Here is a 27,135-nt window from a genome sequence, read left to right on the forward strand (position 1 = left end):
TCAAATGTATCGATAACCCGAATATATCGATAAATATTGATAACTTTTTTATAACAAAAAGTTTCAAAATTTATAGTATAAAATATCTGGTGCTTAAATAGAATTTTACAAAATACCTAAATGGTTTATCCAAATATAACGATAAATCGATAGTTTTATTTTATACCATCAGTTATCAACGAAAGGACGGAACAAATCACGTTAAAAAAAATTTAATAAAAACAATTAGAACAAATAAATTTTAAATTTTTTTTGTTTTTTTAACATATATTACTAAAATAAATCTGAAATTATCGATAACATTAAAGAGGCCTTACAAGCGATTATTCATATTGAATTTATAAAGTATTTGTATACGACTGAGTTTCAAGAAATATTTTCACTAACGTCTTGCTTCTGAATTTAATTGATTTGCAATACATCGGTAAATTAATTATATCGATAAAAAATATATTATCGATAAGTTTTGTTTCGTTTTTAAAAAATATCTAGTGCAAAATGTTCAAATATTTTAGTTAATAGCTAACATAATTGTAAAATAAATCGATAACTTACACTTTCGATTACCGATAAATAATCAATTAATTTTTATAGACGCAATGGTAATCTCGTACAATAGTTTTTAGCAGATAAAAGTAAAATTAAAATTTGAAAATGTCTATAAATTAATTTGCATACTCTATGTTGTAAAATCGATAAATATTCAGTATTGAAAAACAAAACTAAACTAAATTTATTTGAAAGCGGCTACTTACTGAATTCATTTTGTACAGAAATTTCGATTTTTTTGTATTAGTTATCAAAAAATGATTTCAAGAAATTTTGATATGCAGTTATCGATAACTTTAATATTGTAATTTTTAATTATGTATTTAAAAGATTTTTGTTTAATAATATTCAACCATTTTAGTTTCTTTCAATGTGATAGCTGTCTTTGGAAAAAATCAATAACTAACAATTTTGATAACCGATAGAAATAATCGATTATTATTTAAATAAATGTTCAAATATTTTAGTCTGATTCGATGGCTATCGTATTTGAAAAAATATATCGATAACTCATAATTTCGATAACCGATAAATAATCGATTAATATTTAAATTTTATTGCAAAGAAATAATGACTCACAAATTTTGTGACTGAAGCAAAATTACCGTATTTTATTTCGTGGGAGGAAAAAGGAAGGATTTTAAGAACTGTATTAATCTAATTTTTTTTTTTGATTTCTGAGAAACAGTACTTCCGAAGCACATAAATAGTTTTCTGTGATACTAAAAGTAACTTCATACCATTGTGAACGTTAAAAAGTTCTCAGCAAGTATAGAACATTAAATTATATATTTCCTTGAAAAAAATTTGAAAACGCGGATGATATCACTCTAAGCCGCAAAATTTTCATATAACCTTGGAATCTAACTCATACCTTTGTGCATACCGCAACAAATTCTATTTGATATGCAACAAACAAAAATAAATAAAATATCACTATCCATACCTACTTTGAGTAGCTTTTCAAAGCAAATAATAATTAATTGCCAAACAGTACGCGCCACTAGCTTGCCTCTTCCTGTTACTCACTTATTTTTATTGTTTTTTATATGAAAAGGGTTATAAAAAAGCGTTAAATTCTTAGTTTGACAACCCAAGCGCCAAAAGCATTTTAGGTTAATTCAGACTTACCTGTGCACAGCACCTCGCCGTCACCCTCATAGCCGTCCCTACATTTGCAGAGATAGTGCGCTGGCAGATTGCAGCACTCGGCATTCTCGACGCAACGCGCTCTTATCGTAGGATCTTGGCATTCGTCGATATCTATATATGTATATGTGTGTGTGTGAGTGCGCGGCATATATGTAAGGAGAAGAAGCAATGTGATGAAGCAAAATTATTAGAGGATTAAGGCGTAGCAAATCTTTATAAATATGACGTCATGTGTGCGTTCTGTTCTTGTATGTGTATGTGTGTGTTTGGGTTAAGGGTTTAGGCAATAAAATTGAACGCTTCGATGAATTGATTAATGTTATGAATGCCAAGGTCGGCGTATTTTTATAGCTCTCCTAATGATTTTCCTTTTATTTCTTCTAACTAATAAATTAACGTTGAAATGTGCGTCCATCACTTTGGACAACAACGAATGAGCACACATATATGTATATGTATGCAACTCGTAAGTAACTCTCTTATTTACGCACCATTGCAAAACGAAAGACTTAAGCGACAAACTTGTCCTGCTATCTGCCTTTGAGTTTTGCCGCCATTGGCCTTGTTGCTACGCAGTTTTCATGCATCACCGCCAGCTAATGCGTATGCTGCACTTTATGCCCAGCCCAGCAGCAACAATAAACCACGCTTTCTGACATATACTTGCAGCTTGTATGTTCCGCATGCGTAATTGCCGCTAACTTTGGCCTGTCAGCGCATCATTATTTGGCATTGATTATGGCAATCGAAGGTAATTTCTTAATTTTTTCCCATTTTTTTCATAGTTTGTTGTTGTTTGTTTGTCTTTTGTGCAATTTGTATATGCTGATATGTGCGCTGACACTTCATTGTCATGTTGTGGCAAGTGCGGCGGCAGTGTTGCGTGCCTGCATATGCAATGTCAGTGGCGCGTGAATTTATGCAAATCGCAAACGATAAATTGAGAAAATATTATAAAATGCATCTGCTTGACACGCGGTTCAAGGTTGTAGGGTGGTTTTATTTTATTTATTTTAATTCAATTTAATTTAATTTTAAATTTTATATTTAATTTAAATTTGAATTTGAAATTTAGGTTCAATTTTTTCCTGATTTAATATAATTTTTTTAATTTAATTTAACTTAATGTATTAATTTAAGTTAATTAAATTATATTAATTGTCTTTTTAATTTTATTGAATGCTTTTTTGTTTTTATATTATTTTATGTAAGTTTTAATTTATTTTTTAATATTTTTAATTAAATTTAATTTGGTATAATTTAATTAAATTTATTCCACTTTAAATTAAATTAAATCTCATTTAACCCCATTTTATTTGCTTTTGCCATCTACAAATCTCAAACTCTTCAAATTAAGAAAACAAAAAGCAACAACAAACTTTTTCCACAAAAACTGCAACTCTCCCACAATTTCGTTTTCAAAAAAGCACGAAAATCAATTTCCACCACAACTTTCCCCCACCACTATCCCCTTCGTTAAGTACTTCATGCTTTTCTACGTTGCAAGGTTAATGTGTCTATTACCGATTGCTGGCGTCGCTTGTTATTCTACGGCATAGATCATTAAAATACTTTTACCGCTTTTGGTATTTTCTCCAACTTACTCCAGCTTGTAGCTCGTTTTTGCAACTCCAGCGCTTGTCTGTAGTTCAAAGAGTTAATAGGCGCTTAAATTTTTTTCGGGCTTACAAATGTGTTCTTTCGTTGGCCATTAGGTTGGATATTCTTCATTACCGTAAATGGCATGCATCTAATTGATTTTATGTTGCTGGTAATTTGTAGTTGTTGCTTTCTTTTATAGTCGCGTGAAAGGTAAAAGCTCGCAGGAAGTAGAGTTGATTTGAGAAGTTTATTTATTATGCTTGCATTGGAATGTCTGAATTTTTAAAGAAAATCCATTGAATGTAGTAAATGTCTAATGATTTTCGTTTCCCAAAGCCTTAGTTTTGAAATTTCGCAATCCCGAATTTTCGGGATTATTAGTTAAATGAAAAATACAAAGAATTGTTTCTTTATAAACGAGAACAAACATGTTTCCCAAGCGAAATATTTGGGATCCCGAAAATATAAATCCCGAAACTCCGGTATTTAATTAATTATTGCAGAATGTTTTCTTATGTTTAGCAGTAAATATGCTCTAAGCAATTTTTTGCAGATTTGAAACGTCACAATCCCGAAATTTCGGGATTATTACTTGCATGAAAAATTATAAGAATTGTTTCTTTATAAACGAGAACAAACTAGTTTATGAAGCGAAATATTTGGGATTTCGAATATACATACATATGAATCCCGAAATTTCGGCAGTTAATTAAATATTTTCTTATGTTTAGCAGTAAATATGCTCTAAACTATTTTTTGTAGACCTAAATAAAAAAAAAAATCTAGATAACTGTATCTCTATAAATGCGAATAAAAATGGTGTTACAACGAAATATTTCTAGATCCCGAAAATATGTATGAATCTCGAAATTTCGGGATTACTACTATAAAAAAAAAACACTAATATAATTGTATCTTTCTAAATGCGAATAAAAAAAATATAACGAAATATATCGGGATCCCTAAAATATTAATCCCGAAATATCGGTCTTTAATTAGATTATTTTTTTGTTCAGCAGTAAATATGTTGTTACTATTTTGCACAATTTTTTTCATATGCTTTTCTGCAAAATATAATTATTTTTCAGCGCTCTTAAAATAAATCGAGCTTTTTTTTATTCAAGCTAGGCTTCTATACTTTTTCTATAGACACTACCTGCTTACTTTTGGGTATTTTTGTGTCTGTAAGTACATTCTCTTCTTTTTTTAATTGTTTGCTAAATGTATATATTTATGTAAATTTATATTTTTTCTATTTTTAGCTTGGACGCGTGTGAATCTTCACGCCTTCAAAGAAGCTGCTGGTGTCCAAAAATCATAATTTGGGTAAATTCATATATTATATGTTTATATGTACATATGTATGTATGTATATAGCAGCACTGGTGTTCAAACTCAAATTGATGACCTCGAAAGCGACCGCTCCCGCCTAATGAGGCGCCATTTAACTACTGCCTCCGCTTGAAGAGCGAAGAGTATAAAACAATATGAGTACAAGTAATAGCCAAAAATGGTCAGTGATTCGCTATTAAGACCACGTAGAAGCGGGTAAGTAATCAAATTCTGCGTTTCACACAAATTAAATTCACCAACTTATTTCAGTAGTGTTAAAGAAACAAGTGTCTGAAATTAGTTTTGGACTTAAAGAGTGTATATATATGTGCAAACATATAGATATATGTATATATATATATGTATGTACTATTTTTACGTACATAGTGAGACGAAAAAATAATAGTTATACTAATTTTGCATAGAAAATACTAATTTTGCATAGAAAAGGTCTTCGGCTGGCGCATGGTTAATTATGTGCTGACTCATTATTTTCTAATATAAAATCTTTTTTTTTTATTTATTCATATCTTCTTAGTTTGAAAAGTATGAAATAGAAAAAATGGTAACGCCTGACATCTTTACGCTTATTTGCTTTAAATTTTTTCATGTTTTATATTTTTTAAAATTTTTTTTCTGAAAAGTTTGACCTTGACAACACGTATATGCCTGTACAACAGCTTAATACCATATGTACACATGAATGTATTCCTGTGAAAAAATGTATATGCTTGTTCGTCTGTTATGCCGACATTTCGTACCCGCATTTGCGCTGGCAAGTAATTAATTTCCTTACCACTGCGGCACTTGTAGCAAGTAGTTATGCTGATGTTTTTAATTTTCACGCATGAGCTCATCAAGCATGGCTTGAGCTGAAAATTTTTGGCTGTTTTGCAGAATTTTTTTTATATCTTTGGTTACAGGAAGGAGCCAGTTTTATTTTATTAATATTTTTTAATTATTTTTTTTTTATTCGTTTTTAATTATTATTTTTTTCTCACCGACTGTTGCGTCAATCATATTTTTGCCGCCATTTGTTATAAATTGATTTAAATTAACTAATAATGATGCATAGCAAAGCTTTGTTTATTTTGAAATTAAGCCGAGAAGTTTCGGCTTTAGGGTAGTAAAATTTAGATTTTGATTTATGTCGAAAAATATCGTCACACTGGCAACATTCAAGACGATATTAGAGTGAAGGTTAAACCTGCTTCATTTTTTTTGGTTATTCGGTGTAATACTCGATTTGTTAATAAAAACAGGTGGCATGTTTAAGAGTTTTAGATAAAAAATACTATTAATCTAGGCAAAAAACAGCATAACAGGATGTAGTTTAGATATGTTTAAAGTTTTTTCTTCTGGTGGCCTGCCACTTGGTTTTTTGAAACGAACGTTTAATTATAGAGCTTTATAATAAAAATTAGCTTAGAATAATTTTTTTTAAATTAATTTTGAAAAAAAAAATTATTTATTTTTGACACATTTTTTATGGGAAAAAAATTAAATATATTTATATTATTGCGCATACAATTTTTTTCTTTACATAGTTTTTTATATTTAATTTAAAAAAATTTTAAGACAAATTTTGTTTTTATATAATATTTTTTAACTAGGTTTGACTAAATTATTCGGGGACTATTAATCATTTTCGCAGCCTTCTTTAATTTGTTGCGCTTTATTACCACCTGTCTTCCGTCCACGTAGTTGTTATTCTAGTTATGTATGAATATTCGCTACTTTGCTACTGCGGACCGCAATCATTATGATTGTCGCTCGGCCTGTCATCATTAGCGGCACATTAATTAAATGAGCCGCGTAAATTTGCGCACTTTAGCGAACGCTGAAGCTGCCAGCCTGGGGCAATGCTCATACTCCCATGTAGGTATATATACAAAATATATATGTTATATACAAAGTATTTTTTTCATATATTTAGTCACGTATGTTGCACGCTGCATGCGTTTACATGTTGCAACAGCAGCGTTAATTGCGCGTGACAATATCGTAGCGCCACATAAACTGGTGTAATAAAGCGTTTTAATTACTTTTTGAGTTATTTGTTGTAATATTTGTACATTTGTGTGGAGGATGGGGCGATTTTAATCGTAATGACCATATCATTAGAAAAAAATATTCAACTTTGTTGTATTGTATGGATTTGATTGAATATCGTCTATAGCAGAAAAGAGGACGATTCTATCTATAAAAAACTTTTTTATTTGACGAGATATCTGCACGAAATTTAATATGGATTATTCACCAAAGTACTGATGCATTCTCCGAAGAAATTGTTGCGATCGGACTTCTATAACATATAGCTATCATACAAACTGAGCGATGAAAATCAAGTTTTTGTATGAAAACTTTTTTAGTTTTAGAGTTATCTTCACGAAATTTGGCACAGATTATGACCAAAAGCAACGTTATAATATCCTGATAAATTTTTCCGATCGGCGCACTATAGCGTATAGCTGTCATACAAATTGAGCAATCCAATTTCTGTTTTTATATGAAACACTTTTTTCGTTTATGAGATTGCATCACAAAATTTTAACAAAAGTTATTGTTTAAAGTAAGGATCTGATATCTGAAGATATTGTTCGGATCGGACCACTATATCATATTGCTGCCATACAAACTGACCGTTAAAAATCCAGTTCTTGTATGAAAACTTTTTTGTTTGTGAAGGGTATACACATTTTTTTTTGTTTTTTAGGAAGCAACATTTTTATACTCATAAAATTTTTTCTAAATTTGTGTAAAAAAATTTTTATTCTGGCATACGTCTCACTTAAATCGAACCAACTTTTACGCTAAATAAATTCCTGCACCACCTTCAGCCCATAATGCTATGATAAATTGCAAATATAAATTGCATGAATGTCTATATCTACTATTTTATGTATGTATAATTGTACCACATTGTTGCAACACCATAGTAACGCATGCATGTTGTGGCTTATCACTAGCGTTCGATCGCGCCGAAAAAGGGCAAATAAAGGCAGTAAAACATGCGAGCGCTAGACGAAGTCAAGATAACGTTAAAGGCAAAATAAAAGTAAAAAAAATATATATTTACAATTGTTGTTGTAAATTTAAATTTTCGTATTTTTATTTCGAAACATTTTATTTTCTTTTTGTGCAAATGAAGCGCCGGTGAGCGAGCGCTATTTAGTGAAAAACCTAAATACCCCGTTACGTGCCTCAATTTGCATGCATATCGGTGTGTGTGTGAGTACTTAAAACTCATATGTGGCACACACGCACACACATGCAGTGATGCCAGTACATTTAAATGCGCTGCCATGCTATTTCGCGCCACAATCTGGCACAGTCAGCGCATTAAGGCACATAAACAGCAACAACAATCGCTGGCAATACCTTATGTGGCAAGTGTTTGCTTTCAAATCACCACTTAAGCGATGCCACGATTCGCAGTACTTTTCGAGTAAATCAAAATTCAAATTAATTGTCACTTGAAAGCAGCGCTTAGCCTGCGGCCTGTCTGCACAACGCCACTCCAAATGTGAGTTTGCGTATGTGTGTGTTGCAAGTGCTGCACACTTTTTTCCCCAAAAAAGGCTTTTGCTGTTCGCCTGTCGGCCTGCTTGCAACATTTCATTTGCTATGCAAACAGCGCCGCCAACAAGCTGCAAACAGTCTACAACAATCACTGAGTGCCGTTGAAGTGATAATCGTGATGCTCTTTGCGCAACAACAATAACAACAGTGTAAAGAAAACATTTTTGTTTATATTTTAACATTTTTAGTAGAACGTGTCACGACAACTCAACTAAGCTTGCCACAAATAAATGCATGTGGCCAACGACTGGCTTGCAACATTCACGCTTGCGCTCCTTTGCCTTTCATATTTCGTCTGCCTTTGGTATTGTCTAGTTTCCCTTTAACCTTTGCTTTCACCTTTTTTTTGTTAAGCTCGTGTGCTTTTACTATTTACTAGCGCCACTTGGCTGTGACTTTCCCTCCACCTGCCCTGCCAACGTCGTAAACTCCCGCTTCTTCGGTTTTTCTCAAGTTAATGGGTTTTTTTCGCAGCACCGTGAGCTGCAGTACAACAACAATGCTGGTCATCAAAGTGGCATCTGCCAACTTTTACTGTCACTAGTTTGCGCTCATGTCCTCCCCATCTCTGTCTGTCAGTTTGTCCGCCTGTCTTTTTAGCCCACAGCGTTGCCATCATCTTGGCCATTAAATTTATGCAAAATGTCCCCTTGCTTTGCTAAATATTTTGCATTTCTCTTGCCACTTTACTCCCGCTTCACTTTTATTTATTTAAAAATCATCAACCTCAATGCCAATACTGAGAGTTAATCTTTGTGGCGTCTTCTCTGCTATTTAGTCGGATTTTCGGTCGTTAACTTATTATCCACGCTTGCGGCGAGCTTGCCACGTATATTGTGCTCATTATCACATATGTCTAATGCGGCATGTTTAGCTGTTTTACCTAGTTCTGCTCTGTTGCAGTTGTTAGCTTGATTTTTTTTAGTTTCTGCCAAGCGACCTTTTATTATTTGTGTATAAAAAAATGACTTCGAAATGAGCTCAGTGGGCTTTTATGACTCCATTCCGGTCATTTATTTCTCATTATTGCTTGTTGACCATGTTGCATTTATAGTTAGATATGGAAATGTACATGCTCTGTAGGAAAATGTCGATGCAACTGTTTGGTGGCGACACACGTCTGCAAGATGGGGCTGACAGATCGAGAAGACTGCAGGAAATGTGCATTTGTCCCGCAGTAAGCATCTGGGATCCTTACCGTATGATATACTAGAGGAGGTCTCGATATTGAGGCCGCAGAGTCAGTTAAAATTCGTGTCAAGCGAAGACATCTAAAAGGATGACTACTCCTGTTGGACCTATGTATCTACCCCATCTGGTGTCGCACAGGACCAAAACTGGTCTATGCGTGGCTTATTTCCCTACCAGATTATATCGGCAAGTTCAGTTTAGGGAACCAGAAAAAATCACCAGGAGCCAAATCTGGTGAATTTGATTGTTGATCGATGGTGTTAATTTTTTTTAGCTTTAAATTCGGTTAAATTTTACTCTTTCTGAAAAAAAAAATCAGCTTGATCCGGAGGAGTCGAGTAAGAACGCGTTTCATACACAAAATATCCACTAATTCGAACGGAGTCGTGTGAGATGCCGAGCTTTTTTGCCATCTCTATACAACTTGCAACCTTCAAGCACCAAGAGGTCGACGATCTTCCAGAACGAGACGTGTCTTAACGATCTCTCAACCGTCTTTAAAGACCTTATACCACTAGTAGGCTTGTGTTTTTGAATAAAATTCTTTGTTCGATATTTTTATCAATTTTCGGCATTTTTTGTCTTATTGTAAGGAGCTTGAGCGAGTACATAGCAGAGCTTTCAGCGGCAACTAAATTTTCGTCCTGTTGAAAACTTCTCATTAATACTTTCAGGTACTCAATGAGTCAATTAAGAGTACTAAATACTGATCGGATGTTCCAGACATGGACCGGATGTGTTAGCTGCTAGTCTAAAGTAATTATTAAACCTCAAAGTTCCTGACATGGATCTAATGCAACCGATAGTGTGCCCACTTATGCACATAATTTTACTCATTATTTCACGCAACTTTTTCTCACAGAGTTGTTTTTTATCGCTGTAGTTCGCATATTTGCTTAAACTTTTATTAATAGTGTCTTAATTAGCCAATTTGTTTGTTGTAGTTTTTGTTGCTGACTTTTATATTCTAAAATATATTTTTGCAAATTTATAACTCATCTGTTGTTGCAGTTTTGTTGCACAGGAAACTGTTATGCATTTGCTAATGTTTTAGTCTTGTTGTTGTTAATAAAATTGTTAGATTTGTAGGTCAAGCGCAATTTGCGTGATTCGACATGATCTCAAAGCGAGTTAGCGGTGGCGGGTTGGTTAATTGTGTGAACTTACATGGAGACATACACATGTGGAGCTATAGTATGTAGGTGTAATAATTATAAAGGTTCAGTAAAAAAAATATTTTATAGCAAAAAAGTTGGTAATTAAATGAAATTGTTGAAAGAAGCTGCTGGAAGACTTGACTTGAAGAATTTTTTTGCATAAAAAATGTTTTTAATTACTTATTGAGTAAAAAATCTGCGCTGCAGTCGCGATTGGTGCAAGAATTCGGTTAGGTCACCGCGCATGCGCAGGCGCATGCCACCTGCTGCATGATTTTCTGGAATGCCAGCATGACGAGTGACTGTCTGTTAGTGCGTGTAACCTCAATTCGTAAGAAGTGGCAGTGGAGAAGTGGGCCTGGGTGGCGCGTTGCATAACTGTATAAACACTGGAGTTGAAGTTGACAACTAAAAGATATATACAGACATACGTTCATGAACACATATGTGGCTTTATAAACATGAAATGCAGACTTGATTTGAATATTTATTTGTTTTTGTTTTTTTCGTTGTGCTATTGTGTCGCCACATTGTTGCTGTTGTTGGCTGTTGGCAAAATGTGTGACCGCCAATGCGCAAAATGCATTTAGTGGAACAGGTGTCTGCGACGGGATTAACATTTTGTTGTTGTTATTGTTGTCTATTGCTTTGCTTCGCTGCATGGCCATAGCCTCGTGTACCGTTATGCGGCAGTCATACCATAAACGTGTGTACATTTAATATTCATAAGCAATGCTGGCACTAGTTGTTGTACCGCTGCTGCTGTTGCTGCTGCATGCCACACGAAGCGTGATGGAACGAGAATACGCGCGCCGACGTCTACGTGGCTGACTTGCATTCTGCAGCAGTTGAAGTGCAGTTACCGTTGTGTTAGCACTTACACTACTATTTTGTTGTTGTTTGTTGGTTGTTGCTTTGTGACAGTTGAGGTTTACATAGTGTCTACGCGCGCCGCCCAACAAACGTATTGGGAACGGCGTTGCAAAAAAATAAAAAATAAAAAAAAACAACAACAAAACACGCTAGACACGTCAAGCAGGAATTGCATTTTCCGCACAAAAAGTAAATCTCAGCTAAACATTGCTACGCGCTTAGCGGTAAGCTTGTTGCACATACACACACAGATGTACATACACGCACATGCATATGTGTGATTGCTTGCGGAAAACTTGCCGCATTAAAGTTTAATGGGTGAACTTGATCTTTAGCAAAGCGTGTTAAATGTGGTCAGCTGACCAAAAACCAGCTGCTCAAACGCTAATTATGCGCCGTCCGTGTGTGCGCGCTTTGAAAATTTGCGGTGGCAAGTGTTGGTGGTCGTCGGAATTTTGCGTAAAGCCGGAAATATGGTCGCGCATGCGGTGTTGAAATTTCGTAGATAAATCTTGGTGGCTTCAAGTGATGGCGAAATATTTGTAGCGTTTCCTTTCGCCGTTTTCTTATTTGTATTAATCTTTAATTTTCGCTAATTTACTTAAGTTTTCATGTGTTTTAGGTATGCTTTAACTAATGCGCTCTTAAGTTTAGATAAATAATTAAATATGCATTATAAATAAGCGCATTTTTTTGGTTGAAGAAAGTCGCTTTGACCGCTCAAGGGTTAATAGGTGGCTACGGGTGCACTAGTGCCTCGGTTTTTGAGTTATCGATTTGAAATTTTGCACACGTCTTTTTCTTTCTAAGGAGCTGCTTATTTGTCGGATTCGCCGATATCGGACGACTATGGCATATAGCTGTCATACAAACTGAACGATCGGAATCGAGTTATTGTATAGAAAAGTTTATTAATTTCAACAGCTATCTTCATGAAATTTGGCGCAGTTTATTGTCCAAAGTAACTTTACTATCTCCGTAGAAATTGTTCAGATCGGGCTACTAGTTCTTATAGCTGTCATACAAACTGACCGATAAACTTTAAGTTCTTGTATGGAAAACTTGTTAATTTGACGAAATATCTTCACGAAATTTGGTATGAGTTATCACCTAAGGTAATAACGCAATGTTCAAGGAAATCGCTCAGATCGGATCACTATAGCCTATAGCTACCATACAAACTGACCAATCAAACTCAGGTCCCTGTTTGGAAAACTTGTGCTTTTCACAAAGTATCTTCACGAAATTTGGCAAAGATTATTATCCGAAGTAACTATACAATCTGCGAAGAAATTGCTTAGATCGGACCACCCTAACATATAGCTGCCATACAAACTGGCCGATAAAAATTAGGTGCTTGTATGGAAAACTTTACCATTTGAAGAGATATCTTCACGAAAATCGTCGTGGATTATTATCTAAAGCAACGATATAACTTCTGAAGAAATTATCTAAATCGGACCACCATAGCATATAGGTGCCTTACAAACTAAACGATCAAATACAGCTCCTTGTAAGCAAAACTTTTTTATTTGACGAGGTATTTTTACGAAATTCGGTACAGATTATAGTCCAAAGCAACTATACAATCTCCGAAGAAATTGTTCACATCGGGCCACTATAGAATATAGCTGCAATACAAACTGAACTGAAGTTCTAGTAAGGAAAACTTTCATCTGTATGGGAATTATAACTTCGATGCAGCTGAATTTAACGTTTTCTGTTGGAGCATTACATTTGCTTAATATGCCTTTAAAAATAGCTGTAACTAATTATAATTTTATATTTAATAATTAAGATTAAAAATAATTAAACTTTTTAGCATAGTTCTTGCCCCGCTGATCTTGCTACGCTGATCACAATCACTTCCCAAGTCAAAACGAATCAACAGCCAAACTATTTCCTTTCTATGCTCACATACATATGTTCATGTGTATATATGTGTACATGTAAGCTATCTACTATAGATCTCTGCACTTCCCATCGCATGACGAATTAGTTCATCTGCGATGACCTCAAGCGTACTCGGTCAATCATTAAAAGGCACACACAAATATAGATATAAGATATAATATTACATATATATATTTATATATATATTTGTGTATATATAATAGTATATGTATATGTGCAGTTATACTTTGGCATGTGCAGATATATTATTAGCTGGCAAAACTGCTTATCTGCACGTGTGAAAATAATAAATAATGATTTCAATTGAAGTACAGGTGTATGGAGAATTAAGCAAGAAAAAAATTAAAAGAATACAAAAAAATATGTTATGACATAGAACGTGGAAATAGGAAATAGCGCAACTTTATGTTCATGCCACAAGCATTTTCCTGCTATTCCTATGTCAAGTTCTTATCACTTTACGTGCCTACTGCCATTAGTTATGATGTCACCCATTTTTAACCTGCATCTTTATATGTACTTATGTGTATGTGTGTATATCCGCCTGTTCCCTATAAACATATAATTTCAACAAGTAATTGCATAAATGTGAACTCAATTGAATATAAAGGTAGATAGATAATAATGCAGAAGAATATCTAAAATAAATTCCCAGTCAGCTGGAGATTCCCTTGGGAACACAGTTGCAGACTTAATAACTGCGCGGTTGAGTGATTGGTGCGCTGACTTGCCGCCGCCAAGGAATATATTACCAGCCTGCACATACATACACACTAACACATACACCTGCAGACCCGTCTAATGTTGGTACGTGCAGGAATGTAAGTCAACAGCGAGCACCCCATTCCCCCAATACACATACATTTACTTATACGCTCAGACACACACTTGCAAGGAAGTCTACTTTGGCGCCCTTCTATGGCTTGTGGCACGAACTAATACGTGTACTAATAATGTGGCGAATTATGTTGCACTAGAATGCTGTTCTACACAATTTATGCGCGTCTTTGCGAACGGGTTTTTCCCTACAATTAGAACTAAATTGAAATGTCGAGAATTTTCTGTGGAAAATTAAGCGTCACTGTTAATTTGAATGATGAGAAATGCATATTGCAAGTGTTTGTAAAAAAAAGTAAGGTGGATTGTTTGCGTTTCCACAGAAACTTCACAAATCTGAGATTGACTTATTCAAACTTGATCATTCATAGGTATAAGCTAAAAGCTTGCTGTGGAATCCTATCAATCACATTAAACGAGCTTTTGCTAGTATTCTTTTAAATATATAAAATGCTCTAAAAACTTACTCTAACATTCCAAGAAACCAAAAGCTCTAAAAGCATCTTCTCTTTCTTTAAAATTTTCCTCTAGTAAAAATTATTAATCTGTGGAATCCTATTAATCATATAAAAAGTTAGTAAAGCTTCTACTAGTATTCTTTTAAATACATGAAAAGCTCTAAAAACTTCCTCTATCAACTTAGAAAACCAAAAGCTCTAAAGCTTCTTCTCTTTTTCTAAAATTTACCTCCTGTAAAAATAATTAAAATTTCTAAAATATTCCTCAAATATCCGTCAAACCAAAAAAGCTTCAAAAGCTTCCTCTCTCTCTTCCTCTAGTACAAATATATAAAAAGCTCTAAGAATCTTCTCTAATAGCTCATTGTATTATAAACCGTGACTCATCAATGTTACAAGGTTTTTTTTTTTGCTAAAAAATTGTTCAGAGCTTTTTAAATGACATAAGCTCTTTTGAATCTTACTCTGATAAAAATATATAAAAATATTCAGAAAATTCCTCTAACATCCTTCACACCAAAAAGCTGCAAAAGCTTCCTCTAATACAATTATATAAAAAGCTCTAAAAGCTTTCTCTAATATCCATTGTAATTATAAGTAGAATGAGTGTTATTAATCAAAGTAACAAGGCTCTTCCTTTTTAAAAAGTGTTCAGAGCTTTTCAAATAAACGATTTCCTATAGTGTCATATTTTTTACATAAAAAGTTCTTGTTCTTATTTTACTCTGGTAAAATGCGTAAAAAGTTCTAGAAGGTTGTTCTCCTATTCATCAAGCCAAAAAGCTTCAAAAGCTTCACCCAGTACAAATATATAAAAAGCTTTAAAAGCTTTCTCTCTTTAAAGGCTTTATATAAAGCTTACTCGTGCGGCAGCTTTCAATATTTTTTTTAATGATTTTTTTGTACCCTTCACGTTCACTTCAGTTAACATCAAGGGTATAAAACTGTAGCTGACACATCAAGAACTCTAGTTCCACGCCGCTCAACACTGAAAACAATGCACAACGGCATCTTTATACGCTCTGAACAACAACAGCAAGTCGGCAAGTCAACCTTTTGCACTGCAAATTCTATTTTTAATTTAAAATATTTCTTCAATACAATTAATTTTCTTTATAGTTATATAATACTTGGCTTTCTCTCTGTAGGCATATGTATGTTTGTGTGCATGTAGTTTGTGTGGCGGCTAAAAGGAACACCTGTTGCAGCCAAACAATTGCGCTAGTACACAATTGAGGCATTCTTCAACGCATACATATCCCTGTGTCTCTGTGTGTGTTTGAGAAAGCTCGTACTGCGTTCGTGTAGCGTGCCGACAATGCCGTAATAGCCTTTGTTTGCAGAGAATGATTAGATAATAAAAATTTCTATCAACAAGCGCATGGAGATTGTTTGCAGTGCAATAAGCCAGACTCACATATATATGTAGATATACACATGTGTGTGTGTGGCTCGAACTTGAACCGCCAAGTGCTTGCTGTTGTTGTTATCTTCGTTAATGTGCAGTTTCAACGTCGCCGTCGCCGTCGCCGTCGCCGTCGCCGCCTGTAACTAATCTGTAATCTATTGATGTATGCATTCTTGCTTTATCTTTATTATTTGTTGTAGTTGTATGTAGCTTTTTATTGTTACTGCTATTGTTACGTTGCAACACGTAAGCGCTCTAATGCTGGCAATTATACGGCAAGCAGCACAGCTTGCTATTCTAGTATGAGTTCTTTTGTGGTATATTTACACATACATACAAACCAGACACACACCTATATGTATGTATTACGCCATGTTGCATGTCCACTAGCTATTCTGTGCCTTTCTCTAACTACGGAGTTGTGGAAATTCGAGCCTCTCCATCAAGTTCATCACTAACAACACATGGAAGTGTACTGCCCAACCTCCTCCACTCCCAACCTCCTTGCACTCGCTCATTCATTCCTCACTGTTTGGCGCTGTGGTACTCGCGATCGCGCAATGAAATGACGTAATTAAAGCTACCGCCTTGGTGGCGGCGGTGGCGGTCCACAAATTGAGAGTGGTAAAAGTAATAGGAATTTGCGGTCGTTTGGGCAGCTTTCTAGTTTTCTAATGGTTTAGAAGTTTCTAGTATTTATCTTTGATTTCAAAGTGATGGGAAAAGCGCGGACCCACTTTATTTTATTATGACTAATTTCTCTTTTTGGAGCTTTTCCTCATTTAGTCTTTCAAATTATTTTTCTATGAGAGCATGCCTCGCCACTCTGACTAATTGATACGTCTTTGTCCGGGTTTGAAGGAGCTGGTCTTAACATTTTGTTGAGATCGGTTTGATACACTTTAATTTTAATATTTTGGACTTCTGATTAGCTAAGAAGATGCTGGAGTTTAAAAGAAGATAATAATTATTTGAAGATCCCTGATCGTTAGCGAAAACTTTAAGACCTCGTTGGAACGTATTTTTATATACTGGGCGAAGCCAAGTCTAAAATTATGCCATTTGTGTGCCCCTTTAGGGCTTTAGATCTGGCAAATCCTCCATAGACCAGATTTTCACAATACGTCAAATTCTGGACAATACTCTTGACGAACAGATCGACACCCAACACTTTTTTGTTGATTTCAAAGCCTCTTTCGACAGCACTGACAGGAGATGCCTATTCGCAGTCATGTCTGAATTGGGTATCCTTGTGAAACTTATAAGGTTATGCAGAATGACGTGGAAGAAATCCATCAGATCCGTTGAAATCGGGAAGGACGTCTTCGAATTTTTTTGAATCGCAGTGGCACGAAATACTCTGGAAGGTACAACGCTATTAGGGTACGCAAATGGTTTTGACATGGTAGGTCTTAACAACAGAGAGAGAAACGGGGATGATGACGAACTGAGATGAAAAAGTACTTGAAGCATTCGAGAGAACTGTAAACTTCGATCTATTGTTGTTGCAGTCTGCCGAGTTTGACAGCCCTAAGCCCGATAAAAATCCGTGTCCGTTCCAGTTACGTAGATCCAACTGTCGTGGAAATGTCCGCCGTCCGCGTTAACGATGAAGATGGAACCACGAACTGTATGAGCTCAGCGGCGACATGGATATTGCTATGCGTATCAAAAGTCCAAAAACTGCACTAGTTAGGCCATATCGTCCCCATGGAAGTGAATGCTTTAGCGAAAAGCTTCATCGTTTCGAAACCCATGGGTGGACAATGGAAGCACGGACGCCCACACATCCAATGGAAAACCAAGTGCATATCGACTTGTCTACAACTGGAATCTAAAACTAACTTGAAGAAAAGATGAAGTTTCATTCCTTCGCTTATCGGTGCACAACGTCAACCGCTTTCTGAATTTTTAATTAAAAAAAATCACTGAATATCCAGCAGCCCTATAACAGAGCTCATCATTTGTGGCTACCAGAGAAGCGACATTTCCAAACAATGCTCTGGACATACATATTAATTAAGAAAAATATTTCAAAAAATTTATAGCGATTTTCGGACCCTTGCGGAATGTAAATTATATTGAATTCGTTGATCGAGAGGCTAAAGAAAGCAACTACAAACCGGCTATAGATAACAATGCTTTCTTAGTGATCCTAGGTTCTCCCAGCGTCGGTGTCATAACTAGAAAACGGTAATCAAGAGCTTTCTTCGTAAAATCACGACGTCAACTAAGAAACTTATTTGTAAGATCCAATAGAAATAAAATTCTCCATTCAAGCCCTACTTGGCTGTGCTTGTGCTCAAAAATTAGACGACATATTCTACATCCATCTGACGTTGCTATTGTTGTAGTTGTAGCGCAATTTTATTGTCACAAAGAATCACATTGAACGACTTAGGAAATGATCTCGTGCTACTTTTTTCACTTTATGACGTAATTTAATAGCAACTGACATTAATGGCGGTGACCGGTTTATGGCGCTGTGTTGCGCTGCCATTCGTGTCACAAGTACTTAACTAATGCGGTAATAATAGTTGCTTAGTTAGACTGGACGTTAGATGGTGGAGTGTGTGTGCATCTGCGTGTAACTGTTGAGCAGCGGCAGTGGAAGTAAGTAAATTTACGCTTTTGCGTGCTGCCAGAAGTTGCCGCTGCTAAGCTTCTCTTACAGTGCATAAGCTTACGGCTGGGCATTAAGCTGTAGGTTGACTTGTATTAGTATTGGTTGCTTACTTTCTATACTCTTCTAATATTGTCAGAGAGCTTGTAGAATTTAAATGTAGTTGTATTTGTTGTTAGCCATTTGCATGCAAATACATATTTATGCGCATGCGCCGCAAGAATATTTACTTTTATACGTTTAATAGGTTACATTTAGTATGTAATGTAGTGTGTAACAGCCAGAAGGAAGGAAAGAAGGATTCTACAAGGCATATTGATATGTTTATGAATTATCAGTTTGACGTGCAGTCGATTTAGCCTTGTCCGCTTATCTGTCTATATATGTATAAGCGCATTAGTTCTTCAGTTTGCGAGATACCGATCTGAAATTTTGCAAAAGTTCTTTTGTCTTAAAGAAGCTTTTCACTGGCCGGAATTATTGATATCGGATCACTTTATCATAAAGCTGCTATACAAACTGAACGATCAGAATTAAATGCTTGTATGGGAAGCTTTTTCATTCAAAGAGATATCTTCAAGAAATTTGACATGGATTAATTTCTAAAGAAATGGTGCAATCTCCGTAGAAATTACTTAGATCGGATCGCTATAACATATAGCTGCCATACAAACTGAACGATCGGAATCCATTGCCTGTATGGAAAACTTTTTTGTTTGGCAAATTTTCTTCACAAAATTTTGCATAGCTTATTATTTTAAGCAGTGCTACAATATTTGAGAAGATTTTTCAGATCGAAGCACTATAGCATAAAGCGCCCACACAAATTGAACGTTTAAATCAAGATAATCATATTTTTATATACTTTTATGCTATAAGAAATACAGCTGTGAAGGGTATTATAGCTGCGCAGTTTCTTCTTGTTTTATATACGTGTGTATCTATGTATAAATATTATATGTTTGTGTGTGTAAAGCGTCATCTTTATTATGCCCATACATTCTCATAACAGTCTTGCCGCCTTTGGACCAAAACCGATTTTATAACCCGTGTCATTTTACAATACCGCTTGCCGACTGCGCGTGCTTGACTTTACATACAAGCATTAATACACCCATACAACTGAAAATAAAGCTGTGCACACTTAAATTCATATTTGTTGCCGTGTGCCGCAAAACCGCTAATACATACATATGTGTGTGTGTGTGACTTGTGTCTGCTTGCCTTTGTGTTTGTTGGCTTTTGTGTATCACATTTTGCAGCACCTTTTCTCTCCATAAGTCTTCACCCTCTGCCGCTTTTCTTTGCCTACTACACTGCATTCTACTTTGCCACTAATCCAATTGCTTTTATGCTACTTGTACTTCATGCCTCTTCTTCTTCTTTCACATTTGCTTTTATTATTACAATATTTTTTCAATGGCATTTTATAGCCGAAACCGTTAGACAACGCACACTAACTAACTTACTAGATTACTAGCTGTAGCTAACTTTGAAAATTATACTCACATATATATACATTTACATTATGTTTGTATGTGTGCACTCATATGCTGCTACAAAATGCTTTTTCATGTGAAAATCGCTCTTTGTTGCACTTTTTTTTTATAACCGCATTTGCTTTGTGGCAGCGCCGCATAAATGTCAGCACACATGCATACATACGCACACTTACAGTCTGCTACAAAGTGCGCGTACGAATGTCGTTTAATAAAAGAAAATGTTTGTGTAGCAAACAAATGTGGCAATTGCCCTGCTCCAGCTCCAGCTTTTGCGCTGGCCAGCTGGCTACTTTGCAAGTATAAGAGGAACTATGTGTAGCGACGCGGCGCGGAAGTATCTCTTTCTACAACTTAGTACTTGTTTAGTTGCTGCTTGGCCAGCGGAGCGCATAGAAAGAAGTTACTGGGTAAGTTAATACAAGTTTATTTTATAGAGAAACTGTTGAGCGAAAAAAAAAAACAAAACAAAAAAATTGAAAATAAAACATCAAAAAGAACGAAAAATAAATGGCAAAGCGGAAAAAAGTAAATAAGGCGAGGAAAAATAACACTAGAAAGGTGTGACTTCGGTAGCAACGCAGCTTAGATAACTGGCTCGCCAACTTTTATATGATTAACACTATTCGACTTGTTTGTGTGTGGGGAGAAGGAAAGTGGAGAAGAGAAGCGGTGGTTTTCGGTTTTGTGAATAAATTCTGAGTAAAGAAATACCTAACCTAAAAGTTGTCAAAAAATATTTATATTCATATATTGAGTGTTTTATTTTTTGGTTATGAATAAAAATCGCCCACTTCTCTCCACAGTAAGGCTGTTGAAGAAGGTGGGGAAAACATAATGTTCGCATTAGAAAGCTCAATATTTACAACTTTCAGTTTTCTAAATGAATTTATATGGTGTTTTACACTCCCTGCCACGCCCATTTTTTATAATTTTGAGCAAGAGAAATGAACAATATCGCACGCACAGTTGATCCAGCGGTGGTGAGGTGAAAAAATTCGTGTGAACGAAGATAAGTTTGTTACCAATGTGGTAAAAATATAATTTTTGTTAAATTTTGGAATATTTATCGATAATATGGAAGTGGGCGTGATAAACCGATATCCACAAATTTATCGAATTTACTTTGGAGCGTGCACAATATGTATGTCTTTGAAATTTTTGACACATTTAGAAATATTTATCGATAATATATCGATTATAAGGGAGTTGGGTGTATGATATCGATATCAATAAGTTTATCAAAATTACATTTTAGAGCTTTGCCAATATAATTTTAAAGTTTTTGTTACATTTTGAAACATTTATCGATACAATATCGATTATATGGAAAGTGGGAGTGATAAACTGATATCCATAAATTTATGAAATTTAGTTTATAGAGATTTCTCAATGTAATATTGAAATTTTTGTTCAATTTTGGAATATTTATCGATAAAATATCGATAATATCGATTTAAAACAATATCAACAAGAAAAAATAATATTTATAAGAAAAAAATGTATTTAATTTTCAAAATTATACTTTTTAAATAAAGTTTATTGCAAGCAACAAGCAGCAAAGTAAATGTTGAACGCTTATGTGATCTAACCATTTTTCTCTAATTTGTGGTTGTTATTTTTCATTGATGATGTTAATAATCTTTTTGTGCCTTTGTTAATTTTACATTTTTTTAATTTATTGTAAATTTTTATTTTTGTTAATTTTAAATTTAATTAAATTTTGTTAAAATTTAATTTTTTTTCATTTTTTTATTTTGTTTTAAGTTTTGTTAATATTTTTAAATTTTTCTTAATTTAATCATTAATTAAATTAAGAATTATTAATTATTTTTCATAATTTTTTTTTAAATTTATTGTGATTCCTTTTAAATTTTATTAATTAATTTTTTTAATAATTTTTATAATTTTTTTTAATTTTTTTTAATTTTTAATTTAATAATTAAGTAATTAAATAATTATTAGTTATTTTTCATTAATAACATATTATTTTGTGTTGACGCTGTAGTTTGGTTTGGTGCGATTCCACTGCCTAACCCTTTCCCTTAAAAATTTCTTAATTTTTTTCATAATGTATGTGTTTTGGATTCTTGTTTGTGTGTGTGTGTGTTAAATATTTGTTAAGCGTGCAATAAAACAAAAACTCACCTTCGCAGTGAAGCCCATTGCCGTGGTAGCCGGGAAAGCAGGTACACGTGAAGCTGCCAAGCGTGTTGATGCAGTGCGCAAACACATCGCATGGACGATATTTGCACTCGTTTTCATCTGTAAGCGTTTAGGATTAAGCATTAGTTTAATTGTGCATTGGCGTTTGTGGCGTTACATTTATGAGCGTTTTCTTGTTTGTTTGTTTTTGTTGTTTAACGTTAATTAATTGTACTTATGTTGTTGTAGTTTGGAGTTGCTATGCTTTTTGTATGTATTGGTTTAGGCAAATGTTTGTATGTATGTTTAAATTAGAATTAATATGTTTTTTTGGTATTAAATTACTGCTGAGCTAAGCTACTTAAATTATATGCTACCAATTAACTATGTGTAAGGCTGTGCTATGTTAGCTAGCGCCCGATATTATAAAAAAATATTTTTGCTAAATTAATTTAGAGTGTTTGTAATTGAAGTGGCTAGTTTTAAATTTTTTGTTATGCTAACTTGTATAAATGCCCTTCAAAAACGGCGTGTGCCAAATTGTTATAATTATTTAAAATTTTTTTGTAAGTATGAATTGCTTAATTAGCGTTTATTGCAAGCTTCAATAATTACTTTTTTGCATATTAGTTTTTTTCAGCTAAGCTTTTACATGTTTGCCTTATATTTGAAGCAACTGCTGTTAATAATTTTTAATTTAACTATTCAAAAATTGATTTAAACGTATTAAAAAATTAATCTTAATTAGTTTTAATTAATTTTTTTTCGTAATTAAATTCTTACCTTTATTATTTCGGCGTACTTTTAGAGAAAAAACTGTTAATTTTAAAATAATTACTAATATTAATTTAATTAATTAAATAATTAGCGTAATTTTAATTAGTTTTTTGTAATTAGATTTTTAACTTAGCATTTCAGAGTAGTTTTTTATAAGAAAAAATTAAAGTAATTACTTAAATTAGTTTAATTAATTATATAATTATTTTTTTTTTAATTTTAAATTTTAATAAGAACTAAAGCAGGTAGCTAAAAATAATTATAATTTTTAAATATATTTTATTCTGTTACACAATATTATTATTAATTACGAAAGTTAGTTTAATTAATTTTTTTTTAATATTAATTTTAGTAAGAATTAAGTCAAGTAATTATAACTAATTAAAATTTTAAAATACATTTTATTTTATTAAGCAATATTACTACATTATTCATAATTATTTACTTTAGGCTTCACTAATTTTTCATTTGCAATAAATTTTTATTTTTAATTTATAATTATTGCAAAAATAAATAAAAAAATTTAGTAATTTTGATATATTAGATATTTATAAACAAATTTTTTAAATTAAATTTATTTACTGCCAATAATTCTATTACACAACCACCTGCCCTAACTTTTCACGTTTGATTACAGCTACTGTATGGCAATCAAAAAAAAAAGCTTCATATGTTTTCATTACTAAAATTCGCTAAATACTTTGAGCTTTGCACAATCGCGCAGCCTTATCGAAGGAAATCCTTTTCCAACAATTCGCAACGCTTATAAACTTAACAATAAATCTTAATTACCTTTCAACTAACTCTTAAACATTTTGCAATCACTGCTCAACGAATGTCTCTATCAATTATATACATACATATTTGTAATGCATTTGAATTTATCGCTCACTTACCTCGCTCACTGCAATTGCAACCGCCAAAACCGTCGTTGCAATGGCAAACGCCATTTAAGCAAACACCATTCGTGCACTGAGTGCCATCCTTATCACAGTCATCTGCAATTAACAGCGTAAACGGAAATTACAATTTAACACCGTAAAACATTTATGTAATAGGATGTGCATAAGTTTTATAGCTTGAGAAGGTATTTGAAAATTTGCAAGAAAAAATTTACTAAAATTATTAATTAAAAAAAAAATAATTTTATTATTATTTATATTTTTTTAATTTTAAATTTTTAATAATTAAATTTAAATTAACTATTTTTTTTAATTTTCTGTTAAATTTTTTTTTCTTGAAATTAATTTTAAAATTTTGATTTTCATTAAAATTTGAAGTTAATTAAAAAAAAAATTAAATATGAATTTTGATAAAATTTATCTGTATTTTAATTTAAATTTTATAAATTTTATTATTTTTTTACCTAATATTTTTCTCAAACTTTTGTTTATACGTTTTTTATTACTCACTTGTGCATTTGAGCTCCTCTCTCAGCTCATCGGCACCGAGAAAACAATCTCGCCTGCCGTCGCATAATTTCGATAATTCGAATAATTGTAAATAATCTGTAGACTCATTAACTTGACAGCCAAAGTAGCCATCTTCAAGATTTAGAAAAAATACTTCGCCACCAAAACGGCTATTTTTCAAATGCGCTTGGTCCGATCGTATTGTTTTGATTTGTGAATGTACCTGCAGGACGAGAAGAAAAATACAAAAAAAAATTAGTTAGTGGTATTCAATAATTTCAAAAAAAAAAAAATAATAATAAAAAATAATTTACAAAATTATGCCTCAAAACAAATTTTATGCTAAAAATACTTGAACTGTGAAGAAATATTACTACGCCAATAAAGAAGAAGAAGGTATATTCTACGGCATTGAACGAATTATACTAAACCTTAAACGGAAAATGTAGCAAGGCATACTAAAATTGTGTTGCATGCTTCCCAATTTTCACAAGCATGCATTTCCGGGTTCTACTTTTTGGCAATTCAATGCTTCATTAGTAAAATTTTAAGTTTTCCATTTTTGTTTTAGTTTATGATATTTTTTAGCTTTTGCTCTTGTCTTCCGATTATCTGTCTTACTTTATTTTTTATATTTTTTTCTAATTTGTGCATTATGTAGTAACTGTCTGTATATAATTTGATTTGCATTTTAGTCTGCAATATTTGGCGTGAAATATGTGGAAATCGATTAGGAAGTACAGAATTGTGAAATGAGCAATATGAATGAGTGTAAGAAATTGCCAATTAAGGTTTATTCAAGCCGAAAATGTTTCAATCTACTGTATAATAGGTTCATGCCACAATGTGTTTGTGAGTATTTTGTGTACTATGAGCACTATGTATGCAAGTCAAAAGCCTTAACAGCTGGCTGTCAGTAAAGCTCGTGAATAAAATATCAGAATTTTTTTATTTTTCAAAATTTTTGATCCCACATTCATCTCACATTTAGCACCCCTTTTACATAAAAAAATTATATTTAAAAATATTATTGCAGCTCTGTGCAACCTACTAAGAAATTGAGTAGCATTAAGCCTGCATACAAAGTAAATGGTCGGAATCAAGTGCTTGTATGGAAAACTTTATCATTTAATGAGGAAACTTCACCAAATTTGGCATGAGTTATTGTTCATGAGGTTCTTGTAATTTCCGAAAAAATTGTTCAGATCGGTCGACTATAGCATATAGCTACCGTACAAACTGATTGGTTGAAATCAAGTGCTTGTATGGAAAACTTTTCTATTTGACAAGATATCTTCACGAAATTCGGCACGTATTATTGTCCAAAGCAACGAAATAATCTTCGAAAATATTGTTCAGATCGGATCATTGTAGCATATAGCTGCCTTATAAACTAGCCAATCAAAACCAGGTTCTTGTGGAGCAACTGAAGTTAACGTTTTCTTTGTTTTTTGTTTTTTATTGAAAAAAACTCTAACAATAATTCATGCTAAGTGTTTTTTTTTTAATTTTTCCTCACAACTTTTGCATGCTAAATTGTTACGCTCCGTTGCGCGTTTTCTTCGGATAATGAAAAATTAATGTCTATGTAGACTTCAGTTTCAATTGAGAATATTCTAACAATGACGTACGAGTGTAAGAAAACGAATTAAATAATATAAAATAAATATAAAATACGAGCAATTAAGAAACTGGCGTTAAGCCTATAGATATGGTAACATTATGCCTTAAAGGAGAACTAGTTGAGTAAGGTTCAACTATAAACTTAAATCGCTCAATGTCAAATGAATGCTATAAATTAATGCTTAAATACTTAAAATTCGCCTAACTTGAAATACTCTAACAAAACAATTTTTCCTTACGCCAGATTCTTAACAGTTAAATAAATTTTACAAGCCTTAAACTAGTTTCAGAAAAATTTCCATATATTTTACTAAACTATAACACCGCATATAGCATAACTGGTGGCATATGCTAACTCATATACTTGTACCACAAATAAGCGCAAAATTGCAAATTCACCAAGAAAAATGAAAATCATGTGAAATATTTCAATAACTTCACAAGCGTGTGAGAATCGATTTTTCCAGCAGCAATTGGCTGCCTGAAACCGCAGAGGCTATTGACTTTCGCACACTGCCGCACGCTTTGTCAGCGGCCATCACTACATCACTACTTATACATAGAAAAATCCATCCATACTTCTTTCAACCAGCAGCGTCTGTCAAGTTCAAGTTTGTGGATGCGCCGATTTTATCAGCTGACACTGACTGTGCGATTGACTGACTAACTGACTGACTACTTTGACAGACAGACATCACCGCATTGCTTGGCATTGTTTTTTGTGTGAACGCGCGTTAGACACGAGCTGCCACATGCCTTCCATTGACACTGCAGCAATTAAGTGCTATTGCAATTGTTTTACCGTTGTTGTTGTTTTGCAATACTGTTGTCAAATATCGGTGAAACAAGTGCGGTTGCAATGTGCGCTCGTATGAGCCCTTGTGTGTGTGTTGTGGCAGCGTAAAAAATCTGCTAAAGTAATCTATAATAGTGACCTTGTGGCAGGCATGCTGCTTCACAAATGAGTTGAAAAAATTTGCAAATTTATTCATTAGATATGT

The 27,135-nt window shown here is 33.4% G+C and overlaps 1 protein-coding gene across 1 annotated transcript in view; it reads right to left on the reverse strand.

Annotated features, from left to right (window-relative positions):
* Nucleotides 1-27,135, reverse strand: part of LOC105231247 (uncharacterized) — a 195,721-nt gene that overhangs the window by 100,395 nt on the left and 68,191 nt on the right. The window contains exons 3-6 of the mRNA XM_049455526.1: nucleotides 24,512-24,734; nucleotides 23,996-24,097; nucleotides 22,326-22,442; nucleotides 1,681-1,812 (exon numbers count right to left, since the gene is read on the reverse strand). Coding sequence (XP_049311483.1) covers nucleotides 1,681-1,812; nucleotides 22,326-22,442; nucleotides 23,996-24,097; nucleotides 24,512-24,734 — 574 coding nt within the window. The remainder of the gene's footprint in view (nucleotides 1-1,680; nucleotides 1,813-22,325; nucleotides 22,443-23,995; nucleotides 24,098-24,511; nucleotides 24,735-27,135) is intronic.

The sequence above is a fragment of the Bactrocera dorsalis genome, chromosome 1, assembly GCF_023373825.1.
Source record: "Bactrocera dorsalis isolate Fly_Bdor chromosome 1, ASM2337382v1, whole genome shotgun sequence".
Classification (NCBI taxonomy): domain Eukaryota; kingdom Metazoa; phylum Arthropoda; class Insecta; order Diptera; family Tephritidae; genus Bactrocera; species Bactrocera dorsalis.